Source organism: Equus przewalskii, chromosome 4 (genome assembly GCF_037783145.1).
Source record: "Equus przewalskii isolate Varuska chromosome 4, EquPr2, whole genome shotgun sequence".
Classification (NCBI taxonomy): Eukaryota; Metazoa; Chordata; class Mammalia; order Perissodactyla; family Equidae; genus Equus; species Equus przewalskii.
Genome location: NC_091834.1, coordinates 96,022,776 through 96,043,574, shown reverse-complemented (window position 1 = coordinate 96,043,574; position 20,799 = coordinate 96,022,776). Strand labels below are relative to the sequence as shown.

At 46.8% G+C, this 20,799-nt stretch overlaps 1 protein-coding gene across 4 annotated transcripts in view; it reads right to left on the bottom strand.

The window, feature by feature from the left end:
* The window catches only part of CLCN1 (chloride voltage-gated channel 1), a 30,553-nt gene extending 14,682 nt beyond the window's left edge, over nucleotides 1–15,871 (bottom strand). The window contains exons 1-12 of one of the 4 annotated variants that reach the window (XM_070616673.1): nucleotides 15,597–15,871; nucleotides 12,711–12,873; nucleotides 12,224–12,355; nucleotides 11,517–11,645; nucleotides 11,144–11,277; nucleotides 9,655–9,732; nucleotides 8,491–8,569; nucleotides 3,622–3,747; nucleotides 3,218–3,302; nucleotides 2,895–2,996; nucleotides 2,512–2,596; nucleotides 2,116–2,265 (exon numbers count right to left, since the gene is read on the bottom strand). In XM_070616673.1, the coding sequence (XP_070472774.1) occupies nucleotides 2,116–2,265; nucleotides 2,512–2,596; nucleotides 2,895–2,996; nucleotides 3,218–3,302; nucleotides 3,622–3,747; nucleotides 8,491–8,569; nucleotides 9,655–9,732; nucleotides 11,144–11,277; nucleotides 11,517–11,645; nucleotides 12,224–12,275 (1,020 nt within the window). In that variant the 5' untranslated portion in view covers nucleotides 12,276–12,355; nucleotides 12,711–12,873; nucleotides 15,597–15,871. Of the gene's footprint in view, nucleotides 1–2,115; nucleotides 2,266–2,511; nucleotides 2,597–2,894; nucleotides 2,997–3,217; nucleotides 3,303–3,621; nucleotides 3,748–8,490; nucleotides 8,570–9,138; nucleotides 9,218–9,654; nucleotides 9,733–11,143; nucleotides 11,278–11,516; nucleotides 11,646–11,744; nucleotides 12,356–12,710; nucleotides 12,874–15,596 lie in introns of all 4 variants that reach the window. The other 3 variants (XM_070616674.1, XM_070616672.1, XM_070616671.1) reach the window with 3 other exon arrangements.
* Between the last annotated feature and the right edge of the window lie 4,928 nt (nucleotides 15,872–20,799).

The window sequence follows — 20,799 nt, the reverse complement described above, 5'->3', positions numbered from 1 at the left end:
AAATTCCAAGACAGACTGTGGAAAAATAGTTGTAGTCACTTTTATATTTTGATTTGGTTATGTGACCTATTGCCCACACTTTGGAAATAATAAGGGTATGCTTATGTGTCCAGCGATAGGAGAGCAAAAATGCTGGAAGCAGCAATAACTAAGTAATACCATGGATTTATAGCAGTGAATGGTTGTATGTTTATAAATTTATAGGCCTGCTGCAAACTCCTGGGCTTGAACTATAGCCCAGGAAGTGGGTGAGTTCCTTTTCCTGATTTGCTTACGATGTAAACATTATCAAAGATGTAATTCAGCAAGAAATTAATAACAGTGACAAGCAGCTGAGTCCTTCTATATAACCCAGGCAGGCTTCTCAGAATAAACTTTAATCTGTGAAGTGGAACCCAGATATATACTTGAGAAGCCAGGGAGGTGAGGTGAGGTATGGGGGAAATGTTGAAAAATATACAGTGTTTTGTTTCTCCAAAAATTTTCAAAAGCTTGATATGTTAAAGCATATATGAGCTCAAAATTACCATATAGCTCAGCCTAGAGGAATATCAGAAAAACACAGTTATTATCACTGAAGAATAAATTCTGAGATGCCATCAGAACTTGGGCTCGGTTACTACAGATGGGTTTGTACACTCAACAACCAGTTACAAGCAGTTGGGATTTATGAATCAGAGAAGATCAACTCTATAATGAAAGTTCAAACAATCAAATCTCTAACAAGACAACGACAACTTCCTTATGATAAAAATATCAAATATTTTGAAGGAAGAAATAAAAAAGGATCTAATTAACAAAGTGAGTGTGCAAAATACGGAAGCTATAGACCCACTGAAGCCACCTGGAGTGGAATGGGAAAGAACATACAGATATACAACTTCCAGAAACCCACAGCAAATCTCGAGAATATAACTTACAGGGTTGGAACCTGGTGTGTCAAACACCTGGTATCTCTAATCCTAAGATCATTGACAAGTACATTAAATGAGTAGCAAAAAACAAAGAAGGAAATTTCACAATAATTTTTTTCAACATAAGCATACAATTAGCCAAAGATCAGCAATCAAGTATATTATATATTTGATGCATAGTAAGTGCATAATAACATTTCCTGAATAAATGAATAAATGAACCCACTTCAGCTATTACAAAATAAATATAACTTAGTGACTCATATCCTGGGGAAATACAGATTCTTACAAAGTATCATGAATAAGTTAATAGTAAGATATTCAGAAGCGTGAAAGTTCAGTGTGGACAGACTTTTAAATGAAAGCCCTAATATTCAGAGGAAAATGTTGGACTATTCAGGTGAGGCATACTATTAGTGATAAGGCAATCATCAAAAAAGAAAAAAAAAGCAATCAGTAACTGTAATAGATGTCATAACCAGGGGTGGAAGTTAAAATATCTTTGTACAAGGCAGTAATTGAGAAGTCTATAAATACACGATTCTTGACAGGCGGATATGAAAAAGAACTGACGTAAGAAAGATCAGCTTTTGTTTCCTAATTGCAGTTAGAAAAAAGTGGTTTGCGAATGGCAAAATCCTCCCAGCCTCACCACCTAAACGGAGAATAATAACATTTATAAAAATTACTTATAGTCGCTAATAAAATTGATTTAAATATTTTATCTCTTTTGCAAGTCTAGAAAAGAGATTACCCACTAGGCTGGAAAAGAAATGGATATGCAAATCATCTAAAAATGGATAATCAGATACATGGAGAAGGAAGTACCTAATTATCTAATATATGGGGGGATTTGGTTAATTTCTCGGAGGTTTTTACGCAGTTATCTATATTGATAAACTCTATCTTATTCCTGTTTACTTGGCTGCTATGATGTCTCAATAATTTAGCAAGTGGAACCATTAGATGGGATATAATAATTACGGCAACATCACTAAGTCGACATGAATGGAACAATTAGCCTAGATATTGGTTCATTTCTATAGAGGAGCAACTTATCTAGGCTGTGGTCTCCAAGCTATTTCTTTTTAGGTTGGATGAAGATTAGATAAAGTTACACCCTTTCCTACCCTAGGCAAACCCTGAGTTCCTGGGTTGAAAATAGATAGACGCTTAGGGGTCAAGAGTGTAGAGTAGGTACCTTCATGACAAAGAAGAGGAAGATGATGATGACAACGTTGACCCGTGGGTGGATCCACACAGCTGACTGGCCCAGGCTTTCAGGGTCACCTACATGTTTTACCCACGTATTGTTGTCAAACAGGGTACTGATGGCTTCACGAGGCATCAACTGTGAGAAGAGGAAGCGAAAGGCGGCAGTTCTCCAGGGATGTTCAGTACTTCCTTTTTATAGAGAACTGATTCCCCATCTCATTTTTCAAGGGTCCCTTTTGCTCTTTTCTGAGAGAGATTCTACCCTTGGGCAAGAGTACACTTGTTCAGAAGCCTGAAGGACAACTGTGCTGTTTCCTCTTTTCCATGTGGCCCAGTCCTGGCTCAGTGACCTGACCCACCCTCTGACTCCCTTGGAGCTGACCTCTCCAGCCATGAATTGACCCATTCCTGGTGGAAAGGTGAATGAGGCGATGACAAAGGTAACGATTCCAGGATACAGCAGGAGGCTGAAAAAGAAAAGAATTAATCCTCCCCCTAAGTTAGCCAAACCCCAGTGGACACCACACTGAACTCCTGCAAACTTAAGTTTCCTGTAGTCTCAGTTCTTCAAATACAGAGCATTCTGTCCACCAAAAAGCAATCTTTGAAGGGGAAACCACACTGCTCACCTCCTACATATAGTATCAGGGCTTCTATATTTTATCACAGGCTACCTAAAGGCATTCAATGCCTTCCACAAAGATTAAAAGGGAGGAACTCTTGAAAAAAGTGAATGGGTAGGGCAAAGGAAGGTCGGTGACTCACTGCTTTGCAAGAAACTGGCTGAGGGCCTTGTGCTTTCGGACACCGAGCATGACTTGGCGATGCACATACACAAATGCAGCTCCCAGGAACCCACAGCAAATCCTGAGGGTACAAGTTATAAAGAAATGAAATCCTCATCCCTTGGATCTAGCCACTGAGGGAAACAAATACCAGGCATCTACTCTCCCTCTCTACCCACCTCCCCACAACAGTTTACACTTTGTCTAGGCCCGCCACACCTTCTGCCCAGCTTGGGTCCCTTCCAAGCCAAAGCCACACCCCAGCCCCAGCTCACCACTCCCAGAGCAGGTGACCCTACTGACCCGATGATGGCAAAGGCTGGAAGTTCCTGCAGGTCAAAGGGGAAATCCATTCGGAAATTGGTTCTGAAGAGAGCAGTGATGGTGACTATAGGATGGAAAGGTCAAAGATCATGGTGGGAGCATCACAGAGACCCACAGAGAGGGAACCAGAAGTCATCAGTTTTAAGGATTAATTCCTTCCTTGCTCCAACCCCAATGTCTCCTATTTAATTTCCTTTTTCTAAGCACAACCATTACTCGTCTGCTCCACGACCTTATTTTTATCCTATACCCTTGGGCCTTGGTTCCACTTCCCAAATAATGCCATCCATTCCTTTTCTGCACTGCCCCACAGAGCTTCCCTCCATGCCCCATTATCAGCCTCCCTATTTCACACTGCCTCCAGCCCAAGGCTCCCCTGTTACCAGCATCCTTGTTCCACACCGCTAGCACGCGGAAAACAAAGGCACTGAATGTGGCTGCAAAGAAGCCTCGCCAGTAGTTCCGCACGGCAAAGTAGGTGGAGGTGACCTCGATGCTAAATAGCACTCCTATGGGGACATGGAAGACAGGTCAGGTGCAGACAGAGTGAAAGGCTCTCTCCCACACTCCCACCCTGCGGACCTCTTCCTGAAACTTGAATCGTGAGGGGAAGCAGTAGTGGGAAGCAAAGATCTCTTGGAGTCTCAAGCTCTAAACGATATACCTGCTCACGCTGGGATGCGGTTCAACAAGATACAGAGAGGATGGGAAACGAGGGACCTCAACCCACAGAACGTCAGGATCAGGCAGTTCTGCCCTCTCCACCCACTCCCCCTTAGAAAACAGGGTTGGGCAGGATTCACATCTATCGGATATGAGCAGGTATTTAAAGGTCATTGAAAAATTTCTGCAGAAAAGTTCTGAGAGAGAAAGCTTCCAGAGCAGGTGCTCAACAGAGCTGCCAAGCAGAGCCCAGGATTTACAGGGACCCTCCTTAACACCCCTCCAATCTTCCCTCCCTTCTCCCATGCACCGTGTACCCTAGGGCAACTTGATGAGGAAGAAATAAGCAAAAGGAACAGGAAAGGACTTTGGATTTGTAAGGTGAAAGAGTAAAAAAAGAGCTGACACTACTCAATATTCCAAGAAAAGAAAATAGAGGATTCATCCAAACTTTTAAAAAATTGCTATTAAAAATGTCACTTAAAAGGACCAAAGCAAGGGGAAAACCAAGAGACTGGAAGAAGTTAAAGACAATTATTCTTCAGAAAGGCAGGTGAGGTCGAAGGAAAGCTAATTAATTGTCCCAAGTAGCACTGTTTCTGAGAGTAGATGCTGGAGCAGAAAATGAGGAGGCAGACATCCAGAAAAACAGCAAGGGTTGGTGGGGATGCTAATGAGGGCACAGAAGAGAGTTGAGATTAGACGAAAAAATCTTTGAACATATTTAGAGCAAGGGAGTGGACTTTGATTAGATGCAAAGTAAAAAATTGATGACAAGATTACCCAAACCTAGCTAAGCTAAAGAGAATGGGAAACCAGGGAAATACAGCCCATAATTAGATGAATGGAGAAGGGGTGCGGCCCCAAGAAAGACCAGGAACTAGTAAAGTTCGTCTTCTCCTTGCTCTGCACAGCGAACGGCTGCTGGCCTGGCGAAGAACTCCCACCTGCTTCCCTCTTCAGGTGGCAAATACTAAGCATTTTCTCTTCCCTATTCTATATTCAAAATCACATCTCTTGAATCCCTTGGGACTCCCACCCTCTCTTCCACAGGTGACAGGCAATAGTTACACTAAGTCATTTGAGTCAAGGGGAGGGTGACCTCCAGGTTACTCCCTAATGGAGTAGCTGTAGCATTTTGGCAGAGGATTCCTAGTGGTCAGCTCAAGTGTCACCATTCCTGGGAAGCCATCCCCAATCCCCCTCCTCAGGTAGAAACAGTACCTCCCTCACCTTGTTCTCTCAGAATTTGGGACTATCAGAGCACTTAGCACTTTCAGCTGTAGTTATTAGTTTACATCTGAGCTCCCCCTAGGATTGAAAATTCCTTGGAACCCAACACCTAATACAGTGCCTTGTACATGATCAGCGCCCAATGCCTGTTCTAAGGATGAACAGGAGAGGAGAGGGAAGGGAAGAAAGAGAACAGAAGAGAATAGAATGGGTGGAATTTCAGAAAACGGAACGAGGGAATGGGGAATCTGGGGCAGACAGAGCTTTACCAACCACCCCTTCGCCCCTGCTCCTCAAATCACATCAGGTAAGGAAGCTGCCTCCTTGCCTAAAAGGAGGATTTGACACAGTGGGGAATCAGGTAGAGCAAGTCTCTCTCCTTTTCTTTACCAGTAACAAGACCAAAGTTGGCTTTGATTTGTTAGGGTGTAAACTATCCAACTTATGAATATTTCACAACCATTTTTTGAAATCCTAGGCTAGATTTTCTTTCCCACGATGTGGTTCTGAGACACTTTCCCTAACAGTCTGTCACTGTATACTCAGGAAGGAGAACTAATTTTAATATTAGCCTGAGCCAAACAGAAAGTGTGCTGCTAAAAGGAAACAAAGCATTAAGAACACAAACAGCTTTTGGAAACCCTCTTTTCTCTCAGATTCTGTAATGTTCCTCTCCTGTCATTCCTGAACGTTCTCATCTTCTCCTCAGGCCCCTGCCCCACCCAGGTCCCTGACCTTGGTCTCCTACTCTAGCCACTCACAGACACACTTTCTCTCTCCATTTCATTCACGCCCATGGCTTCAACTGGCTTCAACTACCACTACAAGCTACTGGTTAGCAAAGCTATGTTCTCAACTCAGTTCCTGAACTTCAGACTCACCAGCCTAGCTGCCTATCACTTGGATGTGCCACAGGAACCCCAAACTCAACATATTCAAAGTGAAATGTATCTACTCCCCTAGACTTGTTTCACTTCCTGTATTCCCTATCTTGCTTACTAGCATCATTATCCACCCAATTTTCCTTGTTATAAACTTGGGAGTTGACCTAGATTCCTTCTTTTCTCTTATCCTTCACATCCTCATATAAAATCAGCCATTAGCTTGCATCAATTTTACTTTCTATTGCTCATATGTATCATCCTCTTTTCTATCTCTCCTGCCTCTGCCTAGTTCGGTCTCTCATCATCTAGCAGCAGGCCTATGACAATAGTCTTCTTGTGAATCTTGGATTAATCTGTTAATCCACGGGCCAGATCTATCCTGCAGACATCTGCCAAAGCTGGCCACGTCATTCCTTTGCTCAAAATTCTTCCAGAGCTCCCCTTCACCCACGACAGCATTTCCCGAAGTTAGGCCTATAGGAATGTGTGTGCAAAATGAATTCTGTGGGAAAGGCTGCATTTGAGCCACATTTTGGATATTCACAATGCATGTCAGCATATCAAACATTCTGACAACTTTTCCAGTTTAAAAAACTATCTGTTCAGCACAACATTTTCCAACTTATTTGAGCTGGAACCCTTTTTACCTTACATCTAGTAATGCCATGAAGAACAGTACTCTGTAAAACACATTTGGGCAAATTCTAGCCTAGAGAATCAAATCTACATTCTTGTACATGGCCTACGAGGTCCTTCATGATTCAGCCCCCATTTACCTGTCCAGACTCACTTCCTATCATTCCTTCCCCTGGATCCTCCAGCAGTTCTGATCTGCTGTAATTATAATCCCACAGCATGGAGGGCACATCACAGAAGCAAAAAGATGTTTGTCATTTTAGTAGAATGTTGAAGGAAACTTCTTTTATTGATGTAGGGAAATAAGAGCTGACTATCTAGTGAATAAGTTATCTTAATACTTATTTTTTCTTCCAGAATTATTCTATGTTCATTAAAACATCAAGTAATGCTACCTATCAGGACATTTATTATTTGCCACTTAATACAGACATCCTGAAAATGGCATCTTAACTTTTCCAGGGTTAATGTTTTCTTGTGTCAAGAGCCATGTTTTATTTGTAACTTGCCTATGGTCTTTCCCATACTCTACACAGGACCAAGAAAGAACCTTCCTCATTCATCCCAGAAATTCCAGCTTTATGCTGGAAATGCAGATTCTCTTCGCTTTAGACGGATCTAGCTGATTAAAAACAAAAGCAAAAAAATTCTACCTGCTGAAAAATATTCTTCAGACCTTCTGGATTTGTAAGGTGAAAGAGTAAATAAAGGCGAAAGTGGGTATAAATGTAAGTGTGAACATTTAATGTGTGCAGAAGTTGAAACACACTACCCTTCTCTGATGAGGACTAATGACTTTAATGACAAGAGCTGACAGCAGAAGTGCACACAGGCTGCGAGCTGACACGTCTGCTCATCTGATCTCCACATGCTGAGGCATTGGCACAGCGTTGGTACAAGGAGCATGATACCTTTTCATGAACTCTAAACGCTCATCCATGTATCATTCCTGAGTCAGGCCATCTTAGCTACCTGAAGACTCCTCTACGAAAGAACTGATTACACTTTCATAATTGAAAAGATACATCTAACAGCTGGTGCATTTAAGAAGCATATGTTTTTTCTGAAATTTTGTTTCTCTAATTGTCAACTTGGTGTCCTTTTTATCACCGTGAATGATCCATACAGCCCCTGCTCTGTTAACCCCCTTTACTCGTCAACTAATATCAATGAGTGAATAAACAGATGCAATTGCTTTCCCTGACCATGCCCATTTGTTAGTCACCCAGGACAAGGAAAATAATTGGAAAGGTCACTCTATGCCTTACATGTGTAGAAAGAGCCAAACTCAACTTTAAATTGCTGTCCAGGAACAATGATCCTTTCACTTCCACCAGTGGTCCTTGTTTAAAACTGACCACTAATCTGAATAAGGTCCACCCAAACCCCCGTGTCCTTAATACCATACAACAAAATGTAGGTTTTCCCTTGGAGAAAAAAGTGCAGAGTCCCATGTTAGAAGATACAAGTGGAAGGCAAAAAAAACCAACAACACAAAAAGATTTTAACATAAGTAGGGGAACTATAGAGGCTGCCTCAGTTTTCATTCCTGGCTCTATACTTGATAACAGAATGACCTTGCTCAGGTCACTTGTCCTCTCTGTCACCAGTTTCCTTCTCTCTCTCCTCTACCATATCAGTCTCATACAGTTTTTGGTGGGAATGAATGTAAAGTGCTTAGAACATTGCCTACACATAGTAAATGCTCACTAAACTTTAGTTATTCTCGTAATGCTCATTTTAACTGGTAATGCTTGCATTTGGGGATGCTGACAAAAACTGTTTTGGGAACAAGATCAGGCAAGTGGATTAATGTAGGAGGGGGGAATCACTTGCCTCCAAGTGGTGTCCCAAAACAACAGCCAACTCCTACAGCACAGCCCACCGTCAGCATATCAGTGTAATAGTACGGCTGCTACTAGGGGAGAGACAGACAAGGACAGAGGCGGGAGGGGTGGGGAAGGGGGCAGAGAGAGGAAAGGAGGACAAGCAAGGGTAGGAAGTAAGGCAGGAGAGGCTTAAGTCCCTGGGAATCATAGTGGTCCCGTCTCCCCCAGCGATTCCCAGGCCAAGAGAAACTCAGTGAGTTTGGCAAACAGGAAGTGACCTTATAGCGCAAGTGCAAACATAGAAAACGAAATAAAAGTTAGGCAAATATATGGAAGGCAGGTAAGCCAGTAAATGGTCACCAGAGAGGGGCTGGAGATGGGGATAATCAGGGCAAGAGAGACAGGAAACGACTTTAGACAAATGGTACCAATAAAGCCTGCGTCAAACAGCCGCCAGCCTCGAAAGAACACACAGCCCTTTTCGTAGAACAGTGTGGGTGCCTGGAGACGGCTGCGATCCAGGGTCACTCCCTGAATGCTCACCCACCAGCTTCTTCAGCGAGCATCCCTCTCCACCCCAAAGCTGTGGCGGCCACCCAAACTCCCCTTCCAAGTCATGCTCAGGCAACCGGGGTAGGGAGGAAGTGGGACTTGCCTCCGATAGGGGCCGCAAAGCAGCATCCCACGCCCACTGCGCAGGCCGACACCAGGAGATCAAGCCGCCCAGGCACTGTCTGCAACAGAGAAGCACGCGCAACGAGGAGGGCGGGGGTGGGGCAGGGGGCAGTGCTTACGTAAGAGAGATGGGGGGCGGGGGCGGGGGCGGGGGAGGGGTAGGAGGAGCAGGAACGACAAAAGGACAGGGGTAGCACAAGAAGGCAATGTGGAGGGGAACTGAGACAAGGGGCATATGGAAGAGCCGGGGCAGCGCAGGAGCGGACCATGGTGGGTGCACAGACCAGGAAGGGCAGTGTGTCCTGGGACGGCACAGGCTAAACAGCGGCATCGTGTGGCTAGGCTAGGCGGGTGGTAGGGGTATGTGTGTGGAGGATGAGGGAGCGTGGAGCAGCGCAATGCCCCATTTCAGCATCACGGCCAGCCCCGAGCAAAGGCAGCCCTCCGACACCCTGGACACACACAGCCCTACCTCATTTTACTTTCTCAACCTTACCTCATATACCCCACAGAACACCGACATAAACTTGCTGAGGACGGCAGCGCAAATGCTGGCGATGTGGACAAAAGGGCCCTGCGAGAGAGAAAGAGGGCGAGGGGTCAGGAGTAGGGGGCCCACATGGGAGGCTTTGAGGCATTCGATGGAGGAACATTGATTGCTCCAGGCACTGTACTAGGTACCAGGAGTACAGAAGTGAGTGAGAGAGAGGTTCTGCCCTTAGGAAACTTCATCCCAGGGAGGAAGAGGTGATGCACCAGCATATTATCACTTCAGAAGATGCTAAGGGCTGTGAAGAGAGTGAGGGAGGGTAAGGGGAGAGAGAGAGTCAGGACAGACGAGGGTGGGGTGGGGGTGTGTCTAGGAAAGGTGCTCAGTGAAGGTCACAACTGTGTGGTGCCTTGAATGAAGTGAGGGAGTGAGCCATGTGGGTGTCAGGAGGAAGAATTTTCCAGGTTGAGGGAACAGCAAGTGCTGGAGCCCTGAGAGGGGGACAAGCTTGCATGGTTGAGGGACAGGAAGAAGGCCTTGTCACCCAAAGTGACAGTGAATGAGGGGCAGCCTGGGAGGACAGAAGACTGGACAGAGAGGAGCCAGATCACCACAGGCCTTCTAGACCCCAGTGAGAAACTTGGATTTCACTTTAAGAAGAATGGAAAGCCATTAGAAGCTCTTGTCCAGAGGTCAGACATTACTGATTCCATTTTGAAAAGATGCCTCTGGCTGCTGTGTGGAGTATGGACTGCAGCAACTGTAGCGGGGCAAGAATGGGCATGAGTATAGCCTTGAACAGAGCACAGCTTCTTTCTAGGTCTCAGTTCTCCCATATTAAAACAAGGGAATTGGGCCAGCCCCAGTGGCCTAGTGGTTAAGTTCGGCACACTCCACTTGGGCAGCCTGGGTTTGATTTCCGGGTGCGGACATACATCTCTTGTCTGTCAGTGGCCATGCTTTGACGGTGGCTCACATACAAAAAGAGCAAGAGTGGCAGTGGCTATTAGCTCAGGGCAAATCTTCCTTGGCAAAAAAAAAACACCCAAAAAACAAAAAACAAGGGAATTGGTCGAAGGTAGGGTCCTCAGCTGGGGGAGAATTTGCCCTCCAGGGGACATTTGGCAATGTCTGGTGACACTCTGGTTGTCACAACTGGGGGTGCTACCAGCAGCTAAGTGGTAGAGGCCAGGGATGCTGCTAATCATCCTACAGTACACAGGATGGTCCCCCGTTACTAAGAATTATTCAGCCCAAAATGTCAGCAGTGGCCAGGTTGGGAGACTCTGCACTAAGGCACTCCCAGCTCTGATGTTTTTGTCATTCTGCCTCAGGATGAGGACCTTCCCAGGTATTTCCCCTCCTTAATGCCCCTTGGCCCTGGCTCTGTCCCTGTGCCTGTGGTCCACGTCTGCTCCTAGAGCTCCCTCTAGACTCGGTGCTGCCCTCTGCTGGACGGCCTGTCTAGCTCACACCTCAGTAACGGTGCACCTACCTCCTTCCCCACAGGAATGCCACTGCCCAGCCCCGCAGTCAGGGCAACAACCTTGGCTACGAAGGCCTTGAGGGTGAGGTATTCCTTCAGGACAACCCCACGAAGAATTGTCTTCATTTCAGGGATTCCAGAGCCTAAAGGGGTTAAAAAATGATTATGTGCAAGTTCAAGTTAGAGGTTCAAAGGGAGATGAACATCCAGACAGTGGACATGAAGATGGGGGCATGAAGAGGGCTGTGGTCAGAGGACCATGACAAGGCAGGTGGAAGAGGTGTCAGGGCTGCTGAGGGAGGATGTGGGGTGGAAAGGTCTTCAGGCCAATGAGATCATGCTGATGACAGGACATGGGTAGGATACATGGGGAAGTTCTCACCAACAGCCTGGGGGGAGATGAGGTGGCAAAAGAGGGCGCTGAAGAGGATGAGAATAAGTGGGAAGGTGACCCAGGCCAGGAACTGGAGAGGCAGGCTGGGCTGCATCTGGTAGTAGGTCCACTTGTAGGCTGCAGAGACACGCACCTGAGCTCAATTCCAGTGTGGATGGAATCTCGCCACCGCCCCCACGCCCATAGCACAGGACAGCGTGCAAGGAGTGTGCTCACTGTTTCACCTCACAAGATGCCACTATTCGCATTTGACACGTGGGGAACCTGAGTTGCGGGAGGTGACACGCCCCGTTCAAGTTCCCATCACTTGTAGGAGGTAGAGACGGTGGCAGTGCTGCAAACCACAATCGAGTGCTGGCGCTGCGGGTGGGGCGTCAAAGGCTGTGGGGTCACCAACCACCCCGGTTTGCCCAGAACCGGGGCTCCTGGGACTCAGGATGTACATTGCCAAAACTGGTAAAGTCTTGGGAGAACTGGGATGAATTGGTCACCCTATTAGAGGTCACCCACACCATGGCTGGAAGAAAGTGGGAAAAGTAGGAGAAGTGGATCTGGTCTTGTCCTGGACCAGATTCACACCTGACCTCTGTGCAACATCCCCCTCCCCAAACACACCTGGCTTAGCCTGCGAAGAAACTCCAGAAACAGCCGCAGCATGGGGAGAGGCTGAGGGTAAAGGGCCAGGTTAAACCTACCCTGAAGACTTTTGGCACTGACGTAATCCATGCTCCAGCTAACCAGAGCCATAAGTAGTCCCAGAAGCACCAAAAAGATCCAGTCTTCCCCTAATTTTCTTCTCACCACGAGTTCCAGGCGGTGGATACAATCTAGGAAGAGAATAGGGTGGAAAGAAGCAGCTAGCTGGGCACTACTCTGGGGAAATGACTCGGGACTGCGGGGAGGTGCTGGCCCTTAGGGCCTTGTCTACATGTCTCATTCACTGAGTTTCTCTTCACCTCTCTGTCCTTCCAAATTCCAACTCCCCACTGGATACCCGATTCCTTTCTAAAACTCTTGTTTCTGGGTGCTGGGTGGGAGGGATCTAGGGAACAAGGCAACGTGAGAAGATGAGGGGAGAGATGCCTTTCCTCAGTACTTGGAGGAGAGCTTAGGTGTGCATGTGGAGAGGGAGGGCAGGATATATGCAAGGGGACATCTAGGTTAGTCTTCTAATCCCTGTACCTCCTTCTAGTCCAGATTCCTTTATTCCTCAGGCCCCATCACCTTGACATTTGGAAGAGTGATCCTCATCCTTGCTGTCCATGGTAGCACTGGAGTCTGTCTTCTTGGGCATCCCCATGTCCTGCTTCTTGTCTGAGAATTGCTCTTTGTGATGGCCATAAATCTGGGCAGAGGGAGAATAGGAAATGTCTGTCCTGTTGAAGATCAAAAGGAATAGACCCACAGAAAAAACAAACTGGTTTTTAAAATCCTGGAGGTTGAGGGCCTGATGGAGAGTCACTTTGCGGTCATCCCTGCCCTCCACTGCCTGTTCTCTATCTGCTCTTCATCCCTGTCTGTCCATCCTCATCCTCTCTATATCTGTACTCATCTTGGTCAATGACAACCTTCATCAAGGACGCCAAGTTCTATTCTGAAGTAGAGATACGAGAACTGTGCTAAGACTGGGCATCTGTGTCAATTAGATGTTTTATGTGTCACTCTGCTTATCGTATCTCAGCTTCTCTTATTTCCCCAGACCCTCTGCACTGACTTCCCTCCTAGGAATCCTGACGTGGACAGGGTGAGGACAGACCAGCAGGTGACTCTTGGTTGCACTGTGCCTTGGGTGTGTCTAGCCTTAACTTGAGGCGGCTCGGATGCTCTGCGAAGCTTAGAGAAAGCCCATCCACCTCACCTCCCTGTGCTTGTATGCATACAGGAACCAGTCCTGATAAGGCAAGTCAATCTACTTCTTCCCAGAGCAAGATAATTAGATGCTCACCTAAAGGAGAAGAGGGTGGAACAGCGCCCTCAGACCTAGTAGTCCTCTACTCTCATCCTGACTTAGAGCATGTGTGTTTGTGGGTGAGGGGGTAGTGCAAGGTCTCTAACTGCTTTTAGCCTACCCACCCCCACTGCACTGACTCTGTCCTCTGGGGCCAGGGTCAGGCCAGGCCACGTTGCTGGTTCTGGGAGAGCCTGGGTAGAAGAGATCTAATTTCACAATACGAGCAGCAGAGTTTATGCCTGAGTCCGGGACAAGCACACACTAATACCCTGCTCACACTGTTTCATCTTCTGGGATGAGATTAGTGATGAAGGGGGGCAGTGTTTCCCTCCACACCCTACCTGGGACCCAGAGAGAAGACACTACCAATGGAGGTCAGTGCACGTCCACAGGTTATCTCAGCTCCCTTGGGTCTAGACTGATGGACCCAAGGAAGGGGCAGGGGTGCTTCATACCAAACCTGTGCTGGGAAACACTAAAAAAGCCAAATCTGTGTTGGCTGTTGGCTGGCTGGATCAGGGCTTACCGCCACACCAGAGCAGGGCTAAGGGAGAGGAGGGAGACGTCAAAACTCACGTCCAAAAGGGATGCTTTGTCTAGGATTTGTTAACAAAAACACCAGTGTGTGTAGGGGTGAGGCCAGGAATGGGAAGGATAGATGAGACGATGTCAACAAATTATTGACAATTGTTGAAGCTAGCTAAGGGGTACTTGGGGATTCATTATACTATTCTCTTTATTTTTGTGTAAGTTTGAAATTTTCCATTGAAAAAAATTAAACACAGAAAAACTTATATTGAAGCTCTTCTTTGCTTTCAAGGCCCCCTGGAAACCAGCCCAATCCTACTTCCCAAATTAATTTGCCATTCCTTTCCAACATGAAACGTCACACTAGTTTGCCTGCCTTCCTCACTGTCACTAGAAAGTACCACCACTGAGCTTTTACTCAAGCTGTCCTCCCATCTAGATGTGAACATTTGTGTGGGTGAGAGTGTGCACAGGGCCACAAGGAGGGGTCTTTCTGTCCAATCCCACACAGGGCTCCAAGGCCAGGCCCTACCTTCTCGAGAAAGCTCCCTCTGACTCGAGCCCCCCCTAACTTTTGTGTCCCCACTCACCAAATGATTGCCCAAGGCTGCCTTTAGCAACCAGCCCCAGGGACTGATCAGGACTGAGACATGGATCCTCTTGACCCCCAGTGCTGAGACCACGGGCACAGCGCCCCCCTCAGGTTCCCAGCTCTGCACAGATCCCCTAAACTAAAGGAAGCGCAAGCTCCCCCTCCCCCTCAGTTAGCTAAAATACTTTTCAATTCTGGTTTCCTACTTCTCCTGACAGGTTCCATCCTGTCGCACTCTGTGTGCCCTCATCATCATGCACTCACTCATCACAACCTTTGTCTGTGACAGTCTCCCAACCTTTCCTTTAGTTGTGTCCACCCCATTCCCCGCTCCTATATCCCCACTCCTGGAGGATAATTATCCCTGGACACCCCGAGTCAGTTTGCAAGCCCCTCTCGCTAGGCTCATATGTCCGTGCCTTTCCAGGTGGCTACCACTTATCAGGTTCTCACTGGAGAAATCTTCCCACCTGAACGTTTGATTGGATTTTTTCTGCTCATTTTGATGGTAGTATACCTTTGATCACTGATATGCAATTCAGTCTCTTTTCTCCACTTATCCCAACTCTCCTGCCTTCTGCACAAGTGTTTATTTGTGTGTGTTCTGCGGAGGGGAGGGGAGGGAGAAATCTGGTTGGTGCCTGCATGTGGGTGAGGGTATAAGACTCAGCTCGCACACGCAGAGGTGTGGGCTCCCACGCCAGCCACTCCATGTGGGTTATGTAAGCACGAGCTTCTCATGCATGTGCGGCTCCGCTGGTCCCCATAGGATTCTGTTAGTAAAGGTTATATAAAAGTACAAGTGTCGTCTCTCCAAGTGCACACTCAGCTGAGACCAGCCCCTTGAAGGACTTTCATATTTTGAACACATTATCATGTACTTTTTTAAGTTAGAAAAGATAACACTGCTCCCTTTTTTTGCCTAATTCCTCCTTTACCCCAATCCATCACACCTCTGTCTCCTCAAATTCACCGCCCCCTCCCCTTAGGACTTTACCTGTGTGGGGTGGGCGTTAGGATGGTGGCCTGCATCCCTCCAGAGCCTGTGCTGAAGGCCCCCATTCTCAGAGGGCAGTCCGTAGCTGGTGCAGTGTTCAAAGGGCATATACTGGTACTGGGGGGCACTACCCCACCAGCTTTGTTCGCCCCTACGCCTCTGGGACTCAGATGGCTCCATGCTCCCTCCCCTGGCCAGGCCTTGGCCTGCTTGCCCCAGTCCTCCCCACAATACAGCTCCTTAAGCCTGTCCTCTCGCCTGTCCCCAAGGCGTCTGGGGCAGCATGCCCACCCCCAGCTATTTATAGCCATCTCTCCGTCACATGACCCCCCCACTGCCACATCTGATCTGCCTGGGGTCGAAGCAGGTGTGAGAGCAGTGCGGGGGAGGGGTTGGATGAGAACCTGAGGAACAGCCCCACAGGGAACTCCCTCAGCAGGGCCAGCAGCACTGCCCCCCTCCTTAGTTACCAGGAGGTTTCCAGCCTCAAGCCACTGGTTCCTCTATAAATATTGCCCGGACCAGGATGGAAAACTGCTTAGCATGCTCTCAAACCTGTGTGCTCCTGGAGAGAGCGGAATCTGCACCCTCTGTGTCCCGCCTCTTTTCAAATCAGTCTGTGGAAAGGTGAGGGGCGGGGTGCTAGACGGAGGGGTTTGAAGGCCTGCAAGCACTGGAGAGTAACCCACCTGGGAGAGTAGCCGGCGCCTCTCTGCCATCTTTCCCTGTGGGGTTGTTCCCAGCTCTGTATCTTCCCGAGGCACAGTCCTCATCAGTCAGACCAGCTCTCCCACCCCATCCAAGTTTCAGTTTTCTCCTCCAGCTCTGCCTTTTCTGTCTGCCACAGGCTGCTAATAATGCCTTGTGCCATCCCCTGACCCCACCCTTATCACTCACTGGGTGTGGGGTGCTTGTGGGAAGCAGGGGTGATAGCCTTGGGTTCTAGCATTTCTCCCACTTCCCAGGTGATATGTCAGCCACGCTAGCAACCTGGATTTACAGCGAGGGACTGCACTTCCATTTAGACTGTCGAGCACCCATCTTAGGTCCATCGGGGCCAGTCAGATAACAGGGGAGAAGGGGAAGTGGGCCAGGGGCATGGGGAGGTGGAGGGGAAAGGGAGTGAGTGTGATGATGATGAGCCTGACAACATGACAGATGACAGGGAAGTACTCTGCTATCCTTCCCTTTTCAGGCCAATAAATAATTTTTGGCCAAGGCCAAACTACCCTATCTTGCATCACTTTTACTTATTTATCTATTAATTTACCAATTTTCCTAGGACATTCCTTCTCCTATGAACTCCTCTCTGTAGAAGAAAAGTTATAAACAGGAGGTAATGTGTAGATTAGGATCCATCACCAAGCAGGGTCTGTTGCAGGGACAGTCTGAGTTCAGGGATACAGGGTAGGGACACCAAATATCTAGTCTAAAATTAATTTTGCTCTAGGCTAAATGGAATTGTCCAAAGCAGGTGGGAAGATGGATACTAATGAAGGCACTTTTCTAACAATCCTGCATGCCCAAAGGCCTATAATCCACTCACAAGGATCACAAACCTGTGATGATGACTCGAGGAACTGAAGGCTCTGTGATATCTGCCTTCTCCACAGGCAGAAAATAGGAAAGAGATCTAAGGGTTGGGTGTGGGATGAAAGGCATGCTTTTGTAAATAAAGAAAATAGAGTGCCAAAATGAAATTATATTCTTTGGGGGGCTTCAGAAATAGAAAAGCCTATCAAGTGCTGGTCGAGCTTGGCTCTCCTGAAGGTAGCCAGTTTCTGTGGGGACTTGATAACCCCAAGAAACAGGTATCTAATGCAATTTCTGTTTCTTCACTATTCCTGAGAAAGTCTGGTCCTGGTTATGGACTCTGAGACTTGAAGGCAGGGATCAGCATGACTGCGAAAACCCTCACACTTGACCAAGCCAAGTCGAAGCACCAGCTGCAATTCTAAAAACCAGATTCTGAAATTAGGAGGGTCAAGAAAATCTGCAGCTGCTGGTGCTGGAGGGCAAGGATTTGAGAGTAATTCTCCCATGTTTGAGATTAGAAATAGTTAAAATCTCATAGGTTTTCATCCTGCAAGAGAACAAGAAAATAAAATTAAATTATGCCCAGCCCCTCACCGCAACACTCCACGGGTACAGTGCTTAGGTTCTCATTTGCAAGGTCAAAGCTGAATTTCTAGGAGGTTCTGTGAAAAGCTCCTAAATTTGGAAACAAATTCATAAGCACCCATGTATTCTATAAAATATGCATACTGCGTAAGATATTTATTCTTCTGGGGTTTTAAATAGATTTTCTTGAGGTCCATGATACTAAAAGGTTAACAGGCTTAAGGAATTGCAATTTGAAGAAAGGTTGGCAAAAATGACCATGGTGTGTGTTGGGGTACTGGTTTCCCTGGTCATCCAAAAGTTCACTTTATGCCACTTCTCTTTTATGAAAGATCTACATTATCTGTTTTTGCTAAGTGAAAGAAATCCGAAGAGGATTTTCACTTTTACGAAAAAGGCAAAAAACAAAAATAGCTTTCACGGGGCCACCTGGTGGCACAGCAGTTAAGTGTGCACATTCTGCTTCAGTGGCCCGGGGTTCACCGGTTCAGATCCCGGGTGTGGACATGGCACTGCCTGGCAAGCCATGCTGTGGTAGGCGTCCCAGGTATAAAGCAGAGGAAGATGGGCACAGATGTTAGCTCAGGGCCAGTCTTCGTCAGCAAAAAGAGGAGGATTGGCAGCAGATGTTAGCTCACGGCTAATCTTCCTCAAAAAAAAAAAAAAAAAGCATTCATTGTGTTTTGCAGCGACCAAACAGTCAAACACGCTGTCGTATTTCAAGGTTTCACATCAGCCACAGCAGACAATGAACCTCAACATCCAGGCAGGCAGACATAGGTGTAGCTGTTAGTGACCTGCCTGCCCTCACGGATTCAGTCAATGAGATGTTAATAGGTGGCTCTCTTCCTCTCTCTCCTACACCCATCTCCTGGACCTCCCGCCACCTCAGCCTCTGATGATTCAGCCTAACCCCACCATCATCACCACTACCACCTCTCAGCTTTCCAGTGTGCCCAGGCCCCCCCATTCTGGTACATGAAACTACATTACTGTACATACATTATTTCTACTTTATATAAGCTGTGTATTTCTCACAGTATTCCTGCTTTAAAGTGTTTTTTTAGGTTTTATGTGGTATTTGGCATGATTTGGTAGGTTATTTTTTGGATCCAGGGAACGCTCAAAAAATTTCCCCATATAAATAAATGGTAATTGCTTCTTTGCTTTATGCCATTTCAGCTTACAAAAGGCTTCATAGGAACGCTCTGCTTTCAGATATTGGGGGAAACCTGTGTAGGTGGATGAGAGGAGCCAGCCCCTTGGCATCCCCAAATCAATTTTGAAGTATGAACTTTCTCTCTGTTACACATTTGTTTTCAGACTCCCACCTCTTGAAGTCTGGCCTCCCCAACCTGCTGGACAATACACCACTATACTCTTTAAGGAGGTCCTCAGTCACCACCGTCCCTCACACATCCAACCTAGCTTGGAACCACGAGCACCCACCTTTCTGAAATTTCACTTACGTAACCGCAACTTCCTCCTGAAAATGCTTTCTCTTTGTACACGTACTCACTGGTAGTCATTTCTCTTCACTCCTTATTGGACCTTGCCTTCCAGATCCTTTACAAATCCTTGGTCCCGTCCTATGCCCTGCATGTGAGGCCTTCCTGATAGCGCTGGACAGGTCTCTTTCTCCCTCTTCTGGTTTTTCAGATATGATACATTTTTTCCCTACTCTCTACCCAACCAGGCTATGAAGGAATAAAGTCTTTGGTTTCAGGCTCATTTTCCCAGCTCAGTGGGAAGCATCTATAGCCCATAAAAGTGAGGAAGGAGATCTCATGATAGGAAAAGTCACAGAAGCAATATTGTTAGTTAAGAGTGCACACTTGGGTTGGCCCCGTGGTGTAGTGGTTAAGTTTGCGCGCTCTGCTTCAGTGGACCAGGGTTCACGGATTCAGATCCCGGGTGCAGACGCCCACTTCATCAAGCCATACTGTGGTGGCATCCCACATAAAATAGAGGAAGACTGGCAAAGATGTTAGTTCAGGGCCAATCTTCCTCACCAAAAGAAAAAAGAGTGTACACTCAAGCCGACAGATTTCGGTTCACATCCTGGCCTGTTTCTTCAGAAAGGCAGTAATCTAGAGGGTTATACAGATATAAGGATGCATGCAAAAAAGTTACATAGTGTTTGCTTCATAGTAGGCACTGAATGTTAACTTGTATTACTAAACTGAAGCTCCTTCTGTAAGATAGTTCACAATCGCTAAGTATCTGTAATGTGTTAACACAGCATGATTCACCATGCATTATCACGTCATCTCATAGGTACCTTTTAAGGTAGAAACAACTTTCCTTATTTTCAGATGAGGGAGACTGATGTTCAGTAGGGTTAGGTTCCTTAGCCCATGTATCTTAAAAGGCTGAGCCCGCATTCAAAATCTATTTAATTCCAGAGGCCATGCCCTTAAAGCTACACTTCTTCCTTTTTTGTATAATTCAAGTCTCCAAGCCTCATTTTCCTTTTCTGATAAAAATGAAAAAATGACTACCTTGTTGGCCTGCGGGGAGGACGTACTGTAGAGCCCAAGCATAGTATCTGTGACACACAAGCACTCAGTCGACTATTAATGTCTTCCCCCTTCCAATTAGATACTTTCCGCCTTGGCTCTGATATCTCATTTGTTTCATCTCTTCCTTTTTTCCTCTTCCCCATTAGAGGAAACAGGATGGGGAAGGGCAGCAGAGAAGGGCAGCCCCCAGCTCAGGGAGGGGGATAATTTTAGCAGAGAATCCCCTGGCAAAGGCAAGCAGGGGGAAGGGAATAGGGCTGTGAAATTCAACCTGATACCCTTATTCAAGGGCGGGGCTGGCAAGGACATGGAACCCAGCTCAGAGACAGATGCTGCTCTGTAATCCCCAAACATATCACACCTCCCAAAAGCCCTCCTATCCTGAACATGGGCACTTACCTTACTCCCACTATTCCAGTACGTCCCTAACCTCTCCTAGACTTTGTATTCCTTCCTCCCTTGAGATATCCCACTGTTTTTCTCACAGTACAGCCAGCCAGTTTCAGTCTACTATTCATGCCTTTTGCCTGTGTTCTTCCTCAGCCAATTCCTCTCCCTCC